Raw genomic sequence first — 22,462 nt, 5'->3', positions numbered from 1 at the left:
TTAAAAACCAAAGCATTTTCTGGTTTTTAAAACAAAATAATTCAATAATGCCAATTGTTTTATTGTCTTTTGGTTTTTTTTCATCACCATACTTCACACTAATTGCTGATTACAACCATATAAAATGTTTACAATTACCTATGGGTCGAATTATGCGAGCGTCGAACAGCAGGGCTACCGCTATATTTAGAGCGACCCTGAGCACCAGCGACCGCGATCACCGCTACACCTGCTATTTGTAATAAGCCTTTTGAGACTCGTATTGTTGAATCATGTTGCTCAAGGAAGTTCATCCCTATGATACCTTTAAGATCATCAATCTCAGCAATAGTGAGTTCATGACAAAAACAATCCCATCAATACTAAATTGTACATCAGCTTTTCCTAAAATTTTCAACGCATTTCCATCTGCAGCTGTGAGAATGTCATCAGAGTCACTCAAACTGGGTCTATTTTCCAGCATCATAAAAACTTTCTTTGACATAATACTTGCAACTGAACCTGTATATGCTGGAAATTTATTAACATATATTGTTCCCCATAGAACATTTTACAAGTAGACAGGATTTCCTCAGTACATTTATTTGTATATTGTTGTCCTCTTTTTCATTACAGCCAGGGGTCACACCTAGGGGCACTTAGAGTAACCCTCTCCAGTTTTCCTGATTTGAAAGAGTCATGTTTGTGTTTGTAAGAGGGACATTTGTCAGTCTGTCCGGACAGTATTTTGCAATGTGTCCTTCCTTATGATAATACATGTAATAGCATTCTGTTGACGCAGGGTTTCTAGGGCGCTTCTTACCTCTTTTATTAGATCCGAGTTTAGAGAGTTTTTCTACGCAATTTCGCATCAACCTCATTATTTCTGCCATATCTTTATGAGGTTCTTGCTTTGGGGTTTCTTTTTCACTTTTGTTTAAATTGTTACTGTATTTATAGTATCAGATACATAGACGGATTTGGGGACGGACAATTGTGGTCCTCTTGCTGCCCCAAACTCAATAGCTAGGAAGATAGCTGCTTCTAGGGTTTTGGGATGATGGAAAATTACATGGTCATGAATAGCAGAGTTGCCTATACCATTTATGAACTGCTCGAGGACGTTAATTTCCCTGTCATCATATGTTATGTTTGGAATGCTAGACAATATAGTCTCCTGAGCGCATATCCATAACCTGATGGATTTTCACCATGTTTGCGTTTACGAGATCTAAATTCACACCTGTGTGCAGTAACCAACTCGAGAGGATTGAAACGCTTAGTCAAAATAGACCGTAAACTGTCATAATCAGCTCTCTGTGTAGTTGTTAAGTCTTCTAACAATTTCTGAGCCTCACCCCCTTAGGCACATAACTAGCTGTTGGGCTTTCTCTTGATATGACCACTTGTTCCAATCGGAGACTTGTTCAAAATGGATTAAAAATTCCTTCAGGTCAACAGATGTACCATTGAACTTATCCGGTTCTTTCTCTTTCCGAACAGGGTGGTTTAAAACTTGAACATGTCTTGTACTAACCAATCTTTCTGTAGGTATCATATTGTTCGAGTCTAACGGACTTGTTACCTGCAGTGATTCCCATCCTGATCCAGATTTATAAAACATTTCTGAGCGGGCAGATGTGCCCTTTCAGTGTCAGATAGAGAGTTCTGATTGGGCAGATGTGCCCTTCCAGGGTCAGATATAACAATTTTTTTATTGAGCAATTGTGCCCTTCCTGTGTTAAATATATCAGGATTCTGAGCGAACAATTATGTCCTTCCTGAATTAGAATTGCAGGAATCTTGTGCGGACAATTGTGTCCTTCTTGATGTAGAATGTAAATCATACCTGTTCAGTTGAGCTGTCAATTCTACCTCTGATATTTCCAATTCTTTAATTCTCCTTCTTAATTCCTCATGTTCTGTTTTTAAGTTTCCACAAAGTGGGGAGGTCGATGTACTTGCAGAAGGATGACAATGGCTAGGATGAGCTGGTGTTGGTAAGCTAAATGAAACTACCCTCTCTTGTTTCTTCACAGTTGCTTCTCGTGATGTTAACGTTCTATCCTCTCCAAATTCCTGTTTACGCTTATTGAAACGAGCTGTCAGATATTCAAATTCCTGTTCAACATCAACAAGACTGAGAGTGTCTGGCTTTTTGTCAAGTGCGTAAAAGCTTTCAAGACTGTCATTTAAACTATCATAAAAACCAGAACTTTGCTAAGTAATTTAGGTCTAGCACCACTTAATTTTGGAGTTGATGCTAATGTTCAATGTAGCTTTATCGAAGCATCATTTTGATTAAGGATGGATACTTGTCAGCGTTTTTTAACGTAAGTGGGTCTCCATAGTTTGAGTGACGTAAAATTTCTGTTGTTAATTTTTGGAGAATAAACAATTATTAAATGATTATATTGAAATAGAAATGGCAACTCTGTACCATTTACAAGCACACTTCATTAAATTCTTAATGTTTCGACAAACGCAACGAAAACTTAACGACAACCATCGTAACTTTCATGCAAACGTAAACAACATGGGAAAGTCAAGGCGGCGAGGGCGGTTCACGAAGTCTGTAACTGCAAATAAATACAATAATATCGCCGAAGCCCAGCGAAAAAGATGGGAGAAAAGTGTCATTCTTTCACAGCATGACTATGCAATCCCCTCCGATAAAGAGAGCACCGTTCCACAATTTCCACACCTGGCAGACGACATTTCAGATGACTAGTATACTGTTGCACACGAAGAAAATGTAAGTAAAATGTACACCATGGACGTGGAATAATATATCTTTAATTATAATCTTCCGTAAGGGTCATTACAACTTATGTATATATTCTATAAAATCGCTGGCCTACATATGAACATACGTGTGTACATGTATAGGCCTAGCTTACAAATACGTCATCAGCTGGTCATGACTTTTCACTCGCGCTCATCAACATGAATTCATGAATTTTCAATATTCAGGTAAACTGACGTAATTATGTACCAACCAAATTAAACATTGTCAATGAAACAATGGTAATTAAGTGCATTAAATATGCTAACTTTTTTTCAAAACCCCATTTAGTTACAAAACACCAGTCCAGTGTTTATGTGTTCATAATATTAGAAAGAAAAGTATGGTGTCTCAGTCAGGTCTAAAATTAGTAAATCATATATGATGTGGATTTTCAACAACAAAAATCTTAATTGCTTTTATTAAATGGAATGAACCCCATTCCATTTAATAAAAGCAATTAAGATTTGTCAATTAGTCAATTAAGATCGTGAACAACAAAAGTCTATCTAAACATTTGTTATAAAGAAGTGATTATTTTGAGAATCAATTATAAAAAAAATCTTTCTTTTTTTTTTATGAATGTGAAAATGCTTTCATGAAGTGTTTTAATGAATGGTTAGAATGCTTTTCATTTTATGTTAGAATAACAATTCTCTCTATGGTGAGGCCAAATAAAATATGTGTGGTTCCAGTTACACTTCCTTTAAAAAATAGGATAGGTAGGTAGGGATTTTATTTTATTTTTCTTATTTATTTTTTTAATGATAAATTTTAAATGGAAGCTCAATTTCCTTTTACTTTCACGTCTTTGCATGTACCATTTATATATGATGTGATATATACCTATCAAATTGGTAGGGATCCTCCTAGTTTTGACAATTCTTATATATATTTTTCAAATAAAAAATTTAAAATACAGAATTTGAAATCAACAAAAAATAACAGATATTGTTTTCAAGCACTTTCAAGGTCTTGAACCTATCCAACTGGTTTTTTTTTAAATAAGGAGGGTGATCACTCATTATATTCAAACAACCTGAAATTTGCACTATTGTTTATGTAAGCACCCTTTAGTTCTAAGTCATTTTCTGTCTAATGTTAGATGGCCTGTAGCCAGTGTGTATAGCTTAGCATTTTAGCAGTATCTATATATTGGCTATGAATGAACTTACAGTCAATATATATATATATATATATACAGTATATATATATATATATATATATATATATATATATATATATATATAGTGGTATATATTAATACACACCCCCTTCTCATAAAAGAAAATCTTGAAAAATTCTAAGTGTGCATTACATTCAGCAAAATACGGTAACTGGTTTTGGAAAGATTCAAAAAAAAGTTTAGGGTCGGGGGTAAAAACTAGGGATTGTCGTGTAATCGGAACCATACATATTCTTTTATTTGGCCTGAACTGATCAGATGTGTCCAATGTCACTTAGATGTCCACTTGTTTGGATGTGCTATTATTGTAGTAAGGACAATAAGCATTTAGATGCTTATAAGTATTCAATGTTTGATTACAAAGTAAAAAAAAAGAAAAAAAAGAAAACTATTTCAAAATTTTCTATGCATGCTTAATTATTGAACTGTATTTTCACTAGGTATATGAAAACTCGAGAGTCAATGCACAGTGGATAACTGGCGGAAGAGTTATTGGCAGAATGTAAAAAATGTGGTCTACCACTTCAGTTACACCACTCAATCGGAGTTATTACATATGGTTCATCTGCCTTATTGAAGATACCATGTTCGAACACCAACTGTAAGCATGTGAATAATGTACCAACAGGGAAAAGACATAATAAAGTGTGGGATGCCAATCGCAAGCTTGTAGCTGGTAAATATATCAATCAAATTCACAGTTTGTGTTTAGAAGTATTGGTAATTAAGAATTAAATAATACAAGAGTAATTATGAATACTAGATGTTAGATAAACAGGTTGCTATATATACATCCTTTTTACTTTAATTAAGCCATTCAACACACTGGAATAGGATTTGAACAGATTAATGGTATACCAGGAGAGCTTAACATTCCACCAATCATCAAAACCTTGATTCAAATTAGACAGGAGGAAGTTGGTCTGGCCACAGAGTCTGTGGCAGAGACATCAATCAAGGAAGCACTTGCAGAGGAAGTAGACAAAACTTCCAAGTAGGTATTTACATGGTTACTTTGAACTGTACTCACTGTATTATCAAACAATTTGATTTCATTGTGAGTAATTGAGTTATTACTGGAATAGCTATGAGAAAAATAGGGAAAGTATCTTTAACATTGACCTAATAAATTAATTGGTTTATATATTTTATCAGTGTTGACAACAGAGGCAATGCAATTACAGTGAGTGTCGATGGGGCATGACAAAAGAGGGGAAGTGGAAGGTCGTTTGATAGTTTAACTGGTAAGTATATATCCACTGAGATGATAATACAGGTATTATCATAATTATACACAATTTTTTTTTTAAATTATGATTTAGGGATTATTGCAACATGACTTACATAAACAATTAGCAATGTTCTTGATATAAAAGGTTGTCATCTTTTTTTAAAGGACATTGCTCAATGATAGGAACACAGACGGGAAAGATTGTTGAATACAGTGTCAGAAACAAATGCTGTAAAATTTGTGAAAATGCAGAGAAGAAAAACCAACTTCCCATGTTACATAAATGTAAAAGAAATTGGTCAGGTTAGTTGTTTTTTTTAGCTCACCTGAGCTGAAAGCTCAAGTGAGCTTTTTTGATCACCTGTTGTCCATCGTCTGTCTGTCTTTAAACTTTTCACATTTTTGACTTCCTCTCCAACAATTTCAACCAAACTCGGTAAAAAGCATCCTTGAGTGAAGGGCTTTCAAGTTTGTTCAAATGAAGGGCTATGGCCCCTCCAAGGGGAGATAATCACAAAAATGCAAAAATAGGATGGGGTCATTTAAAAATCTTTTCCTCAAGTTCCACTGGACCAGAAGAGCTGACATTTACATGAAAACTTCCTTACATAGTGTAGACTCAAGTTGTAAAAATCATGGCCCCCGACCAATGGTCTGCATCCATCGTCTGTCGTGTGTCGTCCATTAACAACTTCATCTCAGGAACTACTGTACCAATTTCGACCAAATTTGGCATGTAGCATCTGTAGGTGAAGGAGACTGGAAATTGTAAATTTCATGACCCCTCACTCTAAGGGGCCCATATTTTGGGGTAAAAACTGTAAAATTGATGTATTTCTTTAAAAATCTTCTTCTTTACTCCTGAGCATTTAGCAGAGAAAGTGAGTATATCATAATGATGAGCAAAAAGCTTCTACCAAAATTGTAAATTCATGACCCTCGGGGTAGGGGTTCTGACCCCCAGGGCAGGGCCAAACTTGATATATAGTGTTGATGTGTAAAACACTTAAATAACATCTTTTTTTAGTGTTATTTATACTAAATTGAAACTGAATGGATATTTAGAAAGAACAGATAGTGCCTTACCAAAATTGTAAATTTGATGAACCAGGGGTAGGGGTTTTAGTATCAGGGTGGGGCCAAAATGGTCTATTATTATTAAATGTGTGAACAATTGAAATTTTTAACTTATTGATAACTGTCATTCCAATTCTTTTCAAATTTGGTATGAAGCATCTTTGGAAGAAGGGGAACATTAACTGTAAATTTCAGGATTCCTGCACCCCAGAGGCCTTAGGGGCAGGGCAAAAACCGCCCAAAATTGACCAATTTTCATAAATCTTCTTTACAACCACACATGTTTAAGAAGAACTAAATGAATAGTGATGTAGAGCAGGAAGGCCTCTACCAAAATTGTGAATTTCATAATCCCTTGGGTAGGAGTTCTGACCCCGGGGCAGGGCCAAATTTACTATATAGTGTTTATGTGTAAAACATTTAATAAATAACATCTTTTTATTGCTATTGATACTAAATTGAAATGGATTGGATATTTAGAAAGAGCAGGTAGTCCTTTACCAAAATTGAAAATTTGATGAACACAGGGGTAGGGGTTCTGACCCCAGGGTGCTGCCAAACTTAGTATATAGTATTTATGTGTAAGTTTGCTGATACTGTATAAAATCTAAATGCATACTTAGGAATAGCAGAAAAGGACGTACTAAAAAATGGTGAATTTTACAACCCAGTGTTTTGACTCTAGGATGGGTCCAAATTAGTCATATCTTTTAATGTATGAATGTTAATACACGTATTATATTTTATAAAGCCTTTCATCAGTGTATGCACTTTTGAGGACATTGAAGTTTTAATAACACATCTTGATTTATACTGTTGCTGAACATCAGAATTTAGCTTATATATTCAGAGCAGGAACATTTTTCTAGATTTCATAGCTCCTGGGAGTAGTGATACTTTTTCACTAGTACTCAGGTGACCTATAAGGCCTGTGGGCCTTTCGTTTGTTATGCAGTATATAACCCATCTGCTAACTTTTCACAGGTAGTTCAAAATCAATGGGACCAGATATGGTGGTTGAGATGGTTGGGAGTGTGATGCAACAAGGTGTTCAGATGGAGACAATAATTGGTGATGATGACACCACAGCAATGTCGAAAATCCACAAGGATCTAGATGCAAATTTGAAGAAATACTGGGACAAGAATCATGTCCAAAAAAAACATTTCAAATTCATTGTATAATCTTCAGAGAAAACATAAATCATTGTCTACGAAAGTAATTCAGTATTTTAAGAAGTCTTTCAGTTATATGTTGTCGCAGAATCAGGGAAATCCATGTGAAATAGAGAGGGGACTCTCGGCCTTGTCCCTCCATCCATTTGGAAACCATACAGAGTGTAGTGTAACATGGTGTCAACACAAAGAAAATGCAACAAAGAAGTATTCTTCACTTCCTTATGGTCGACCACTGGAAAACAAGGAATTGCAAGAAGATATTGCACTGGTCTTTAACCGCTTAAAGAAACACAACCTAAAACTTTCAAGATTTGGAAGCACACAACCTAATGAAAGCTTCAACAAAACTGTGGCGTCCAAAACTCCCAAAACTCATCTCTACAGCCGTTCCATTGGTTACAGGGTTGCTGCCAGTGTGGCTAAAAAAAACATGGGCCAAGGTTATTTGATACAAGTAAGTAAGAAGCAAGTATTAAGAATTGGCCATGTATTTTGAAATATTTTAAAAAGATACCTACATGTCAGGAAAAGTAGAAAATCTGACCAGTTTATTATCTTGATTTATTTATAGTTGAACAAGAAACTAGGACTGTCCCCTGGGGCCTATACAGGGAAATTGGCATTATCAAAGGATACTCAAGCCCGAAGAAAAAAAGCTCTAGCCTTGACAAAGCAAGCTAAGAAAAGGAGGTTACAACTTAAAGCAAACCGGTTAGTTTTTATATCACCTGAGCCGAAGGCTCAAATGAGCTTTTCTTATCAAAATTTGTCTGTTGTCATCAGCATAAACTATTAACATTTTCATATTCTTCTCTGTCTTTGGGTGGATGGGAATCAAGTGTGTTCAAATGAATGGGCATGCCTCATTTAAAAGGGAGACAATCACAAAAATGCAAAAATAGGGTGGGTTATATAAAAGTCTTCTTCTCAAGATAATATTGACTATCAAAATTTTAGGAAGCAATCAACAGCTGTTATGGAGACTAGAGAGGAGGAAAATTACAAATCGGAGATTGCGTTTGATGAGATTGATATAACAGCGATACCAGAACCAATCATCAAAGCTGCACTCCAGCCAGCAACATTTTCTTCGAACACCCCACTTGTGTTCTTTGACCTTGAAGCAACAGGATTAGGTTTGTTTCTTTTTACTACCTGTTCAACATCAAAATTGATTAATCAGTTGGGAAAAGAAGTTCTGAAATGAATACATGTACAGTATTATATTTTGGTGTTAATTCATTTTCCAGCAAGAGATTCTCATATTACGCAGTTAGCTGCTGTGTGTGGTGAAGAAAAGTTTTCCACCTATGTCTTTCCGAGAATACACATCACAGCAAAAGCTTCAGAAATTACCGGAATCGAGATTGTTAATGAAAAAATGTTTAGCAAAAATGTAGAAGTGAATCCTTTAAAAATTTCAGCTGGAATTGATGCTTTGCTTAATTTTGTTTCAAAATTTCAAACTAAAGTAATTCTGATTGGTCACAATATTAAATCGTATGATTGCCACCTTCTCTTAAATGCTCTTGAATCTTGTAAAAAAAAAAAAAAAGATTTTTCTCCATGCATTGCAGGATTTGTAGACACAAAGATACTTTTTAAAATCTATGATGGTACATTGAATTGTTATTCTCGGGAAAGTCTTTTTAAACATTTTGTATCATCCAAGTACAATGCTCATGATGCTATAGAAGATGTACTTGCTCTTCAAAAACTGATCGGACATTTAGACATAGATGTGTCAAATTGTATATTTTCAAATGCTTCATTTACTTTTTTAAATGCATTAGAAAGCTGCAGATACAGTTCAGAGGTAAGAAAGAATATACCAACTCTGAATCATTTAATCAATGAAAAAGTTGTCAGTAAAGGCATGGCAAGCAAAATTGCTGGAAGTGGACTTAACTTTAGGTGTCTACAACTTGCTTATAGAAGAGATCCACATGATGGAATACAAAATTTGTTGTCTGAAAAAGTCAGAAATGGTGTTCGGGTGACTAAATCTCAGAAAGTCATTTTTCTTTAAACAAATACTTTGTATCAACATGTGAAATATAGATTGATGATAGTCATTGGACAATTAGTTTGAACATATTTATTGCATTAGACATTTACATTGGAATTAGGCACAAGTTCTGAAAACTTGATTTGCCCTCTCCCTACAAGTTTATACATGTACATACAAAATATTATAAGTCACAACATCATAGAAATGTAATGATGCAGTAATGGAAACATTTACGATCAAAGTATTTAGAATACTGTAAGTTGGGCTCTGTATGATGTACATGTAAACAATCACTGTTTGTTAATATTTGTTGGATGTTGATGTAAGATTCTCAACCCTCTCAATACTTTGATTTATTTTTTAGACTGGTGCTCTGTCTATGTTGAAAACCTGGTTATATTCATATGCGATTTAGAAATATTTTAAAGCCGTGTTTATTTAGTTCAAGGTTGCTTTGGAAATGGGCATTAATTTTTATCACTCTTCTTTTGCTTGCTGCATATTTTCTAGTTAATTACTATAGGGAAGTATGTCTAATATGGGAACGAAAGGACATACTATGTTATAATGTGTAAGTTTATTTTTACGGTGATATGGGCAACATATGATTGCTCTAAAAAGCATTTACACTTGGCTAAAAAAGAAATTCAATTATGACTTATCTGAATCTAACAGTATTTTTTCAGTACATTAAAAAATATTGTTTGTTTGCTGAAATATTTAATCAAACATCACCCAAAGCAATGTATGGATGTCAACGGTATGAAAGTTTATTATATGCTATACTCAATTTAACATGTTCTGTTTTTGAGAGAGAGAGAGAGAGAGAGAGAGAGAGAGAGAGAGAGTGATCGTTGCAAGAATTGAACTGCAAAAAAATTGTGTGCGAACTACATCGGTATTGATGTACACAGCGGTTATGATATTGTTCTTTGAATTTTGATACTAAATGAAATTGGTCTATTAAATTTCCATTTTCATTTCAAATGAAAATGACTGAATTTCAGCACAATGTGTTTTTATTCATTAAAATGCATCAAACTAAATTAAAATTCAAAATAAGTTTAAAAAGATCTGTATTTTACATTTAAGAAAAAAAGATAGACAAAATTCGGATTAGATTGCCTGAAAACTCTTGTTCACGAAGGCAGTTAGTTTGTGATTGTTGCTTTAATAAAAATCATATTTTTTAAAACATCATAGAAAAATAATTATGACTGATAATTTGCTTATAACACTAATAAATTTTGATATTGTAAATATAGTCGCTTTAAATGAATGTAAAATTTGAATTTGAAATAAATCTCATCATTTTAAGTAAAATTACTTTCTTAAATGGGTGATGACCTGCAATTTTTTTTCTTGAGGAATAAACTATAAGGAATTGCCTATCTTTAGGTAAAATTATAGGAATTTGTAAATATATGGTTATTGTTTAAATTTCATAAGAACTTTTATTGTTTTGGCTCAAAAAAGTAAAATTTTAAAATTAGACAGAGGAAATTCGAATTAGAATAGGAACAAGTTGGGGGTATATATCAATAAAATTTTCCCTAAAATATACAATTGCAATATCGTACTGTATATTCATACTAAAATATTTGAAAATCAACATCAAGAATTTTGTCTATGAAAGTAGTATACAGCGTCCCAATGGGTGGTTCAACTGAGTGCAGTTTTGAGTGGGGGCCGATAGGGGGTTCAACGGAGTGCAGTTTTGAGTGCGGGCCGATGGCTGGTTCAGCGGAGTGCAGTTTTGAGCGGTATTGAGTGTAGGGGTCAAGCAGCTGGCCAGGTGGCCACCTGGCGCGGTCAAGCTGTGGAGGTGGGGGAGGTGGTGATGTGTAGCAGGCGAGGTGTGGGGGGATAGCGTGTGAGCGTTTTGTATTCCTGGTGTACTCCTTTATGTTAAATTTTCAAATAAAAAGAATTAAGAACAATGATTGAAAGTTTACACATTTATTCAATGAACAATTTACACATAATTTACTGGTCCGTAGTATTGCATCATGTCTAGAAAAATAGATAGGCGAGAGGTTTCGTTTTCTTTTCACGGAAACGCGGCTATTTCTGAAAATCGCTATGACTTTGTTTTCTAAACAATGAGATCAGCTATTCGGTAGTTCTATAAAACTGAATTCGGTTAACATGCAAAGAGTTTCATCATATGTTCACTATATTGTGTGGTTTGAGTCAGATCTTTCTGCAGGAGAGGTCATTACTGCCCGTGAAGGACTGCAAAAGTTAGGCCTATGCTCGGGCGCTTACGGCCTTTGAGCAGGGAGGGATCTTTATCGTGCCACACCTGCCGTGACACGAGACCTCGGTTTTTGCGATCTCATCCGAAAGACCGCCCCATATAGTCGCCTCTGACGACAAGCAAGGGGAAGTGAGGACTTATTCTAACCCGGATCCCATATAGTTTTACGCAATATATTTAAAAATAATTCATTTTACTCTAAAAGTACTTTGGACCTAAACTCTAGTATGGATATAGCAGAACAGTTTTATAGTATATAAAAACAACTATCTGTGCACTTCGCACCCTATGAGATCACAACGAAAAAGTACGTCACGACGTACATCTTACAATTCATGTCTATATGGTGTCGTTCTATTGATAGGCGTTATCAAGTGATAAGCCGTATACGTGAACAAATTTCTTGTCAAATAATATATTATTTCAATTTCGTATAAAATCACTCAACATTTTTTATATTTGCGCAAAGGTCATAATTCACATTGTGACCTTGAAATCGCCCCTCTATTTTCTCCCGATCCCGATCATCACTACGTTATGTAAGAAAATCTAATTTACATAATGATTGCGAGCAGAGTGTAAAGGAGTGACGATATACGGTGTATGGTGGTGTATAAAGTGTATATATATTTATATTCCTGTTACCAAAGGAAAAGTTAGGACACACTTCTGACACATAAAGAAACCCCCCTTTCCGCATTTGATTATGTCTGGCCTACTCTTGAAAATGAAAAACAGTATCCTGCATTAGCTGCATTTTAAATTTCCCTTTATCGGAGCACTTGGTCTCTATAGATCTGGGTTTTTACTATATCAACTATCTTTTTCTTTTTTATTAATATAAGAAGTCTCATAATTGTTCATGAAAAAAGTGAAGATAATGAACAATATTATATAATGATTACACAATTGAGAGTAGGGTAAACACGGATCCTTGTTAAAGTAAATATGAGTGGTGGCAACTGCGGTGCCAGTAGCGGTGTTCATGAGAATGTGAGGGGTGGTATGTGGTACATAATTGGTGGTGTATGGTGTTAATGAAAATTTGGGTGGTAGTGTGTGGTGTTAACGAAAATGTGAGCGGTGTTATGGTGGTGAAACATGGAAACTAATAAAACTAAATCAATCTCTTTAATTAATATTATGGAAAGAAATGGAAAATTAAGTACCTAAATAGATAATAGTGTGAGTAGTGTTAAAGAAACCCAAAGTCAAGGGAACTGGTGTGCCGATAGTGGGGAGTAGGTGTTATTTAGCATATAAGTGGTAGTGTGTTGTGGTGTACAAGTGGTGGTATGTGGTGTTAATAAAATGTGGGTGGTAGTATGGTGGTGACACACGCAGTCTAATATCGGTAGATCAATCTCTTTCATTAATATTCTGATGCAAAGAAATACATAACTTAGGACCTAAATGGGTAGTGGTGTGAGTTATGTTAAAGACGATGTAAGTGATGGCATGTGGTGTGCCAGTAGTGGTGTACAGTTGCCGTGAGTTGGTGGTATGGGGTGTATAGGTGGTGGTATGGGGTGTTTGAATGGTGGTATGTGGTGTATACATGGTGTATGAGTGATGGTATGTGGTGTATAGGTGATGGTATGTGGTGTTAATGGAAATGTGAGTGATTGTATGGTGGTGACACATGCAAACTAAAAACGGTAGATCAATCTCTTTCATTAATATTGTTATACTAAGAAATGCAAAACTATATAGGTAGTGGTGTGAGTAATGTTAAAGAAGATGTAAGTGATGGCATCTGGTGTGCCAGTAGTGGTGTACAGGTGGTGGTATGGGCTGTATAGGTGATGGTATGTGGTGTATAGGTGGTGGTAAGTGGTGTATGAGTGGTGGTATGTGGTGTATAGGTGGTGGTATGTGGTGTTAATGGGAAATGTTAGTGGTGGTATGGTGGTGTTAATGGAAATATGCATGGTAGTATGATGGTAATACATGCAAAGTAATAACGGTAGATCTATCTCTTTCGTTGATATTGATATGTAAAACTATCAATTCTCAGACCTGTATAGGTAGTGGTGTGAGTAATGTTAAAGATGTAAGTGATGGCATCTGGTGTGTCAGTAGTGGTGTACAGGTGGTGGTATGGGTTGTATAGGTGGTGGTATGTGGTGTTTGAGTGGTGTATAGGTGGTGGTAAGTGGTGTATGAGTGGTGGTATGTGGTGTATAGGTGGTGGTATGTGGTGTTAATGGAAATGTGAGTGGTGGTATGGTGGTGTTAATGGAAATATGCATGGTAGTATGATGGTAATACATGCAAAGTAATAACGGTAGATCTATCTCTTTCGTTGATATTGATATGTAGAACTATCAATTCTCAGACCTGTATAGGTAGTGGTGTGAGTAATGTTAAAGAAGATGTAAGTGATGGCATCTGATGTGCCAGTAGTGGTGTACAGGTGGTGGTATGTGGTGTATAGGTGATGGTATGTGGTGTTTGAGTGGTGTATAGGTGGTGGTAAGTGGTGTATGAGTGGTGGTATGTGGTGTATAGGTGGTGGTATGTGGTGTTAATGGAAATGTGAGTGGTGGTATGGTGGTGTTAATGGAAATATGCATGGTAGTATGATGGTAATACATGCAAAGTAATAACGGTAGATCTATCTCTTTCGTTGATATTGATATGTAAAACTATCAATTCTCAGACCTGTATAGGTAGTGGTGTGAGTAATGTTAAAGATGTAAGTGATGGCATCTGGTGTGTCAGTAGTGGTGTACAGGTGGTGGTATGGGTTGTATAGGTGGTGGTATGTGGTGTTTGAGTGGTGTATAGGTGGTGGTAAGTGGTGTATGAGTGGTGGTATGTGGTGTATAGGTGGTGGTATGTGGTGTTAATGGAAATGTGAGTGGTGGTATGGTGGTGTTAATGGAAATATGCATGGTAGTATGATGGTAATACATGCAAAGTAATAACGGTAGATCTATCTCTTTCGTTGATATTGATATGTAAAACTATCAATTCTCAGACCTGTATAGGTAGTGGTGTGAGTAATGTTAAAGAAGATGTAAGTGATGGCATCTGATGTGCCAGTAGTGGTGTACAGGTGGTGGTATGTGGTGTATAGGTGGTGGTAAGTGGTGTATGAGTGGTGGTATGTGGTGTATAGGTGGTGTTAATGCAAATGTGAGTGGTAGTATGGTGGTGTTAATGGAAATGTGTGAGTGATACATGCAAAGTAATAACGGTAGATCTATCTCTTTCGTTGATATTGATATGTAAAACTATCAATTCTCAGACCTGTATAGGTAGTGGTGTGAGTAATGTTAAAGAAGATGTAAGTGATGGCATCTGATGTGCCAGTAGTGGTGTACAGGTGGTGGTATGTGGTGTATAGGTGGTGGTAAGTGGTGTATGAGTGGTGGTATGTGGTGTATAGGTGGTGTTAATGCAAATGTGAGTGGTAGTATGGTGGTGTTAATGGAAATGTGTGAGTGATACATGCAAAGTAATAACGGTAGATCTATCTCTTTCGTTGATATTGATATGTAAAACTATCAATTCTCAGACCTGTATAGGTAGTGGTGTGATTGGTGTAGAAAAAAACGGTGTTAAAACACAAGTGTTAGCATCTGATGTCCCATTAGCTGTGTGTAAATCATATTCATGGAAATGTGAATGGTGGTACGTGGTGTATAAGTGGTGGTATGTGATGTTATTGAAAATAATGGTTGTGGTATGTGGTGTTAACGAAAGTGTAGGTAGGGTGTATGTGTGATGTTAACGAAAGTGTGGATGGTAGTAGTTGGCTGGTTATTTCACGTCTTCCGAGAAATGTTCACCCTTATTATACACCACTTGTGGATGAAGTCCTATGCTTGGTGGTTATTACCCCTAGTTGTGAGGGCTCTTTAGCGTGCAAACGCCTACCGCCATACGGTCTTCCGAAAGACCCGTAAATGCGGTGCATCTGGAGGACCAATCACTACCAATGTTTACGTCTGAGGTTGGCGATGGCATGAGGAGGAATCGAATTCATGAACTTCTGGTTAGGAAGCGAACGCTCTACCATTGAGCAATGCAACCGGTAATTGCGTCGTGGTGGTGGTGGTGGAAGTATATAAAGAACCTAAAAGCCAGGAATTATTCATTCACTTTTATGCATTCGAGCAGTTGACATGATTGAGTGCTCAGAGTGTCATGCTTTATTTTCCCGCAAAGATGCCATGATGCGTCACAAAAGACTAAAACACGGGGACAGCGATGAGGAAGAGGATATTGACATGAGTGATGTCTCTCCAACACAGATTGATACTGACAGTGATGCAGAGGAAGAGAATATCGTCTTTCGCCAAATGGCACATAAAGCGCGAAAACATATTGCCGGGGAGTGGTAGAAGAGATACGAGAAATACTTGAACCAAAATATGTCAGAAAAGAAGGCTAGTAAGAAAGCAGACGAAAAGACCAAAGGAGAAACTTACCAACAGTTTAGAAAACTGTATGAGCGGTTCCTTTACGATCAGTATCAGTTGCAAGAAGACACAACGCACGAACAGGTGACGGACGCCATCGATGAATTTGTGTCCGACAATCATGGATTAAAGAAATCCATTAAGATGGCTCTTCGCAAACACAAATATTTACTTGAATCTTACCTAGATAAGTATGACAATGATGAAGACGAGGAGGAGGAGGAGGAGGAGGAGGAGGAGGAGGAGGAAGACGAGGAGGAGGAGGAGGAGGAGGAGGAAGACTAACCGACGCGACAGAATCACATCTCTGTATAACGAGAAACACCGTCTTTAAAAACTGAATTCATTCAAATATTAACCTGCATCTACTTGAAGGAAAAAGCTACATCAAATGACATATGCAATAAATAAAAGTTGTAAACCTACAAAAATGTGTTATTTTTTATCACATGGGTATTACGAAGCGAACTCACACAAGATACTTTACAAGATGGGCACCAGTATGAAGAGACGGGAGTTGGTCATTTTTATCATTTGAGTCATCATGGCTCAACGTGAAGGGTTTTATTTTACGCTCCCCAGTGATGGGTCTAAGGAATCCTTTCCGAACAATACGGCAGCTCAGTTTAAAATCTTATTACCCCAATCCATGGATTTGACGGACGGGGATTGGGAAGTCGGTTTAACCGAAATGATGTTTCCCAATACCTTGAAAAACATTACAGTGGAAGAGGCTTATTTCGATATCCTCGTCCCCGAAGATTTCCTTCCCCACGTCAAAAATCCGGATGTTTTCAAATGGGGACGATTTCGACTGGAAAAAGTCAAGCTGCTTCCTTTGAGGCAGTGTCCCGTACTGGTAGAATGGCCCAATACCCCCTGGACTCAGCTCATCGATAGCAAGATGGCTATCGTCCGAATTCACTTCAGACCCGGAGCTTACGTTCATTCCGCGGCTTTAATCGACGAAATCAACGAAGGACTGGCAGGAAGTATGAAAAAGATATGGAAAACGATGGGTAACCCCAAAGAAGAGAGTTTCATGAAATTAGTTTATTTCGAAAAATACGAGCGAATCATGTATCAGTTTAAAGGGAAAACACTAAAAAAAATCGCCTTGTGCATTCGTTTCCCCTCATCCTTAGCTTACAAGCTCGGTATGGATAGTCAGAAATTCATCCTTCCGAACGAAACCCTAACCAAATGGATCAACGTGACTTACTTGGGGAACAATACCACGGATGTCTACGAAAATCTGAAATCCATGTACGTGTATTGCGATGTCGTGAACCCTCAAGTGGTGGGGTCCAACGAATTGAAATTATTAAGGGTGGTCCCTTGCACGTTTCACCTGGTGAACGGACAACAAGCCAAATGGGAACCCATCAGGGCCGAATATTTGAAACTGAGTAAAAAACATTTCGATACCATCGACATTCACATCATGACCTCTCTGGGTACCGTTATGCCCTTTTTAAATGGTAGAACACTAGTGAAACTTCATTTCCGAAAGGTGTATTGAAGAGAAAAGTCGTGTGACGATGAAATATCATCGCAGGGTCAGACGTCAAAAAGGACACGGATTATTCACCATTCTCCTCCCTTTGATTGGTAGTGCCATAGCCGGAGCCGTCCAAGGAGGGAAAGGAAAGAAAAGAAAAAAGAGGGGTTGCAAAAAGTATAAAAAGCGTGTTTAACACGAGACAGTCTCCACAAGAGTATCCTAATGGCTTATTACAGCCTAATACACGAAAGGCGAATTTAACTAACAATGATCTATCTCATAACTCCCATAAGCAATACAAAATAGAGAGTTGGGCAAACACGGACCCCTGGACGCACCAGAGGTGCGATCAGGTGCCTAGGAGGAGTAAGCATCCCCTGGTGACCGGTCACACCTGCCTTGAGCCCTATACCCTGATCCGGTAAAAGGAGTTATCCATAGTCAAAATCGGTGTCGAGAACGGTCGAACATTTGACTATCTAACGTATGAGAAGTCTGTATAGCTGACATTAAATACTCACCAGTGAAAATGGTTCAGACCATGCATTGCCTTGTCAGAAATCTATTTATTCCCCGAACTAGCCTGAGGAGAAAGCTGGGAATACCCTCATGACCCAAAGAATAAAAAGTTTCTCATTATCTGTATCACCTCAGTATTGGGAGCAGAATCATTGAATTGAACAGAAGGTCACCAAGCACATGGCTATCCTTGAAAAAAAAAAAGGTGGAGGAACTAGATTCAACCAAACTCGCAGCATCGAAAAATAACAACCTCTGGTACATCTGTAGTGAAATGGAGCATTGATCGCTAGATTTCCCCATGTACCCTGTTACAAATGCGGACAGTTAGGACCCTGGATAAGTGACTGACAGCCACTAGAAATCGAAGTAATGACTTTTGCAACGAGGTGAACGAGCCATCAAAACCCTGGAACCCCTAAAAAGAAGAGAGAACTTGTGCGATTGCGTTCAAACTGTATGACTTGTGTCCATGTGTTCTTATAATGGTTTTAAAAATTGCATGTTCAATAAAATGTAAAATATACAAATTGGTTTATCTTTGACTAATTCCGAGAAATTATTTCTCATTGAATTAAGGCGTCCCCATACAAAAATAATGCATAGCATTTGCCACCACTCATATTTACTTTAACAAGGATCCGTGTTTACCCTACTCTCAATTGTGTAATCATTATATAATATTGTTCATTATCTTCACTTTTTTCATGAACAATTATGAGACTTCTTATATTAATAAAAAAGAAAAAGATAGTTGATATAGTAAAAACCCAGATCTATAGAGACCAAGTGCTCCGATAAAGGGAAATTTAAAATGCAGCTAATGCAGGATACTGTTTTTCATTTTCAAGAGTAGGCCAGACATAATCAAATGCGGAAAGGGGGGTTTCTTTATGTGTCAGAAGTGTGTCCTAACTTTTCCTTTGGTAACAGGAATATAAATATATATACACTTTATACACCACCATACACCGTATATCGTCACTCCTTTACACTCTGCTCGCAATCATTATGTAAATTAGATTTTCTTACATAACGTAGTGATGATCGGGATCGGGAGAAAATAGAGGGGCGATTTCAAGGTCACAATGTGAATTATGACCTTTGCGCAAATATAAAAAATGTTGAGTGATTTTATACGAAATTGAAATAATATATTATTTGACAAGAAATTTGTTCACGTATACGGCTTATCACTTGATAACGCCTATCAATAGAACGACACCATATAGACATGAATTGTAAGATGTACGTCGTGACGTACTTTTTCGTTGTGATCTCATAGGGTGCGAAGTGCACAGATAGTTGTTTTTATATACTATAAAACTGTTCTGCTATATCCATACTAGAGTTTAGGTCCAAAGTACTTTTAGAGTAAAATGAATTATTTTTAAATATATTGCGTAAAACTATATGGGATCCGGGTTAGAATAAGTCCTCACTTCCCCTTGCTTGTCGTCAGAGGCGACTATATGGGGCGGTCTTTCGGATGAGATCGCAAAAACCGAGGTCTTGTGTCACGGCAGGTGTGGCACGATAAAGATCCCTCCCTGCTCAAAGGCCGTAAGCGCCCGAGCATAGGCCTAACTTTTGCAGTCCTTCACGGGCAGTAATGACCTCTCCTGCAGAAAGATCTGACTCAAACCACACAATATAGTGAACATATGATGAAACTCTTTGCATGTTAACCGAATTCAGTTTTATAGAACTACCGAATAGCTGAGCTCATTGTTTAGAAAACAAAGTCATAGCGATTTTCAGAAATAGCCGCGTTTCCGTGAAAAGAAAACGAAACCTCTCGCCTATCTATTTTTCTAGACATGATGCAATACTACGGACCAGTAAATTATGTGTAAATTGTTCATTGAATAAATGTGTAAACTTTCAACCATTGTTCTTAATTCTTTTTATTTGAAAATTTAACATAAAGGAATACACCAGGAATACAAAACGCTCACACGCTATCCCCCCACACCTCGCCTGCTACACATCACCACCTCCCCCACCTCCACAGCTTGACCGCGCCAGGTGGCCACCTGGCCCGCTGCTTGACCCCTACACTCAATACCGCTCAAAACTGCACTCCGCTGAACCAGCCATCGGCCCGCACTCAAAACTGCACTCCGTTGAACCCCCTATCGGCCCCCACTCAAAACTGCACTCAGTTGAACCACCCATCGGGACGCTGTATACTACTTATGAACACTTGTGTAAGGTATGGTTCAATTTTGCAATTTTATCCGGGGAAATGCTATTTTTAGAACGTGAACTTCCGCTCACTTTGACGCAAAATTAAGGCTGATGACCCCATGGTTTCTTCATGTTTTTGAATTAAGTGTATCTTAATGCACATTCTGTGAAAAAATGAAAACTTCTTAAATACGATGAAGTTGACAAGACTCCATCCTTAAAAAGTGTAATCTATATCATTGTTTTAAAAAATTGCCAACGTATACAGCGAAATTAATTCATTAAAAAGAATTCAATGGGAAAAGGGGGTTTCTCCCATTCAGAGAATTATGGTGCGCCGTTCGTGTACAAATTAATTACAACAAAAGATAATTTTGTTGTCTATACATGTATATACATGTACATGTATAGATTTGTTTCCATTGGGTTACTAGATCGATAATTTGTTTCTGATCAGCTCTGGAGAATTAAATTATTTTCTCAAAAATTTATTTTAATTATTCCTTCAAAGTGTAAATGTCAAAAAGTTTTAATAATGTTAATAATTTGTTTATAGGGTATTGAAAATGCACATTTAAAAAAAATTATCCTGATTAGAATTTCAGCATATATTTCATAACATTTATGCACAATTAAATTCACATATAACCTTTTTGCATACATAAGAAATTCTTTTAGAATTTGTTGAGCAAGGCATTAAAAAATAATCCCTGGCTAGACAAAAATTGAAGTTAGTTGAAGTTGATGTATGAGCAGTCTGGTGGTAAACCTAAGAGTGTTTTCTGTTCTATTGTTAAGAATTTACAGTATTGATAGAAATTGAGGTCCAATGTTTGCTTTTTAGCTACATCCATTTGGTAACCACAGTGAGAGGGATGAGTCATGCTGTGATCATATGAGGAACCATACCAGGAAGTGCACATTTCTTCCTCATGGCCACATGGAAGGTGACTGTTAAAACTGGTTTCTGGATAATAACTCAAGTACTTTGTATTCTATTCAAACCAAGTTTGGACATATGGATACGTACAAAAAAGGGAAGATGCCTATCAATTTGGGGTTCAGAAGGTCAAAGATCAAGGTCACAGTGTATGGAAATTAGAAAATGCTGATCCGGGGGCATATGTGTTACAGATTCTTTAATTTTATATGAATTAGTATTGTATATATATGCATAGATTATTCATGTTTTCTGACTATTTATCATGTAATGAAATAAATATATAGAATTTGTAAATATGAATTGAAGAATACAAATTTTATAACAAATCATATATTGTTATTGTTTAGAATGTATGCCAGTGTAAGAAGGGGGTGGGGACACAAAATGGTTCAAATCTTTGTTCCAATGTACACTACCCCACACATTTTTTTAAAATTTAAATTAAGCACAAATATGATTCAAATCCACATTAGTAGTTTCAGAAAAAGTTTGATACAGATATTCTCCCTAGGCTGAATTTTTTTATGAAATGGGTCTTCAAATTTTGTGTGATATTTTATCCAATTATCTTAATTAATCTTTTATTTTTTCTAGAATTGGTGATATATTTTATGCAAAAGTTATTGAAATAATCAATTATGCTTAATTTTCATAAAATAAAAGAAAGTCAAGATTATACTGTCCTTAATATTTGTTTTATAGTGTGTTTCTTGTGAAAATTGGTGATTTTCATTAAAAATTTAGTTTCAGCAAAGGGGCAACTTTGAGGGGCTGTAATTCTTTAAAGTCCGCACTAACATACTCTTTATTTTATTTTTTAAATGGTTTATCAAAAAAGTTTCATACTTCTGAAAAAATTCAAACCAGGAGAGAACATCCTTAACACATAAGGTCATGGATGAATAACTTTCTGGTTTTACAAGATCCAAGTATCATTGTTAAATTGAAATGTAGAACATCATTTTAGCTATCTATTTTTCTGAAAATCTCAATTTTGATCAAAACTGCACTTACGACGTTTTGGCAAATACCTCTCGACATACTTTTGTTCCTACCAACTCGTAGCTTAACAAAAAATTCAAAGAACGAAAATAATTGAACTTGCATTCAAACATTTTACTATGCAGGTTTCAAATCTATTTTTTAAATACCGAATTTGTCTTGAATTT

The 22,462-nt window shown here is 36.4% G+C and overlaps 1 protein-coding gene and 1 long non-coding RNA gene across 2 annotated transcripts in view; both read left to right on the top strand.

The window, feature by feature from the left end:
* The window catches only part of LOC125669025 (uncharacterized), a 59,887-nt gene extending 49,434 nt beyond the window's left edge, over positions 1 to 10,453 (top strand). Inside the window, exons 2-10 of the mRNA XM_056162772.1 lie at positions 1,913 to 2,734; positions 4,391 to 4,626; positions 4,764 to 4,944; positions 5,106 to 5,194; positions 5,347 to 5,484; positions 7,243 to 7,890; positions 8,008 to 8,147; positions 8,394 to 8,572; positions 8,687 to 10,453. Of these exons, the coding sequence (XP_056018747.1) occupies positions 7,408 to 7,890; positions 8,008 to 8,147; positions 8,394 to 8,572; positions 8,687 to 9,465 (1,581 nt within the window). The 5' untranslated portion in view covers positions 1,913 to 2,734; positions 4,391 to 4,626; positions 4,764 to 4,944; ... (1 more) ...; positions 5,347 to 5,484; positions 7,243 to 7,407 and the 3' untranslated portion in view covers positions 9,466 to 10,453. The remainder of the gene's footprint in view (positions 1 to 1,912; positions 2,735 to 4,390; positions 4,627 to 4,763; positions 4,945 to 5,105; positions 5,195 to 5,346; positions 5,485 to 7,242; positions 7,891 to 8,007; positions 8,148 to 8,393; positions 8,573 to 8,686) is intronic.
* Positions 110 to 21,622, top strand: LOC130054173 (uncharacterized). The gene is made up of 2 exons (XR_008802454.1): positions 110 to 1,979; positions 21,195 to 21,622. It is a non-coding gene; the product is annotated as an uncharacterized LOC130054173 (long non-coding RNA).
* The last annotated feature ends 840 nt before the right edge of the window (positions 21,623 to 22,462 follow it).

Source organism: Ostrea edulis, chromosome 4 (genome assembly GCF_947568905.1).
Source record: "Ostrea edulis chromosome 4, xbOstEdul1.1, whole genome shotgun sequence".
In the NCBI taxonomy this organism is placed as follows: Eukaryota; Metazoa; Mollusca; class Bivalvia; order Ostreida; family Ostreidae; genus Ostrea; species Ostrea edulis.
This window is presented reverse-complemented; position numbering and strand designations above follow the sequence as displayed.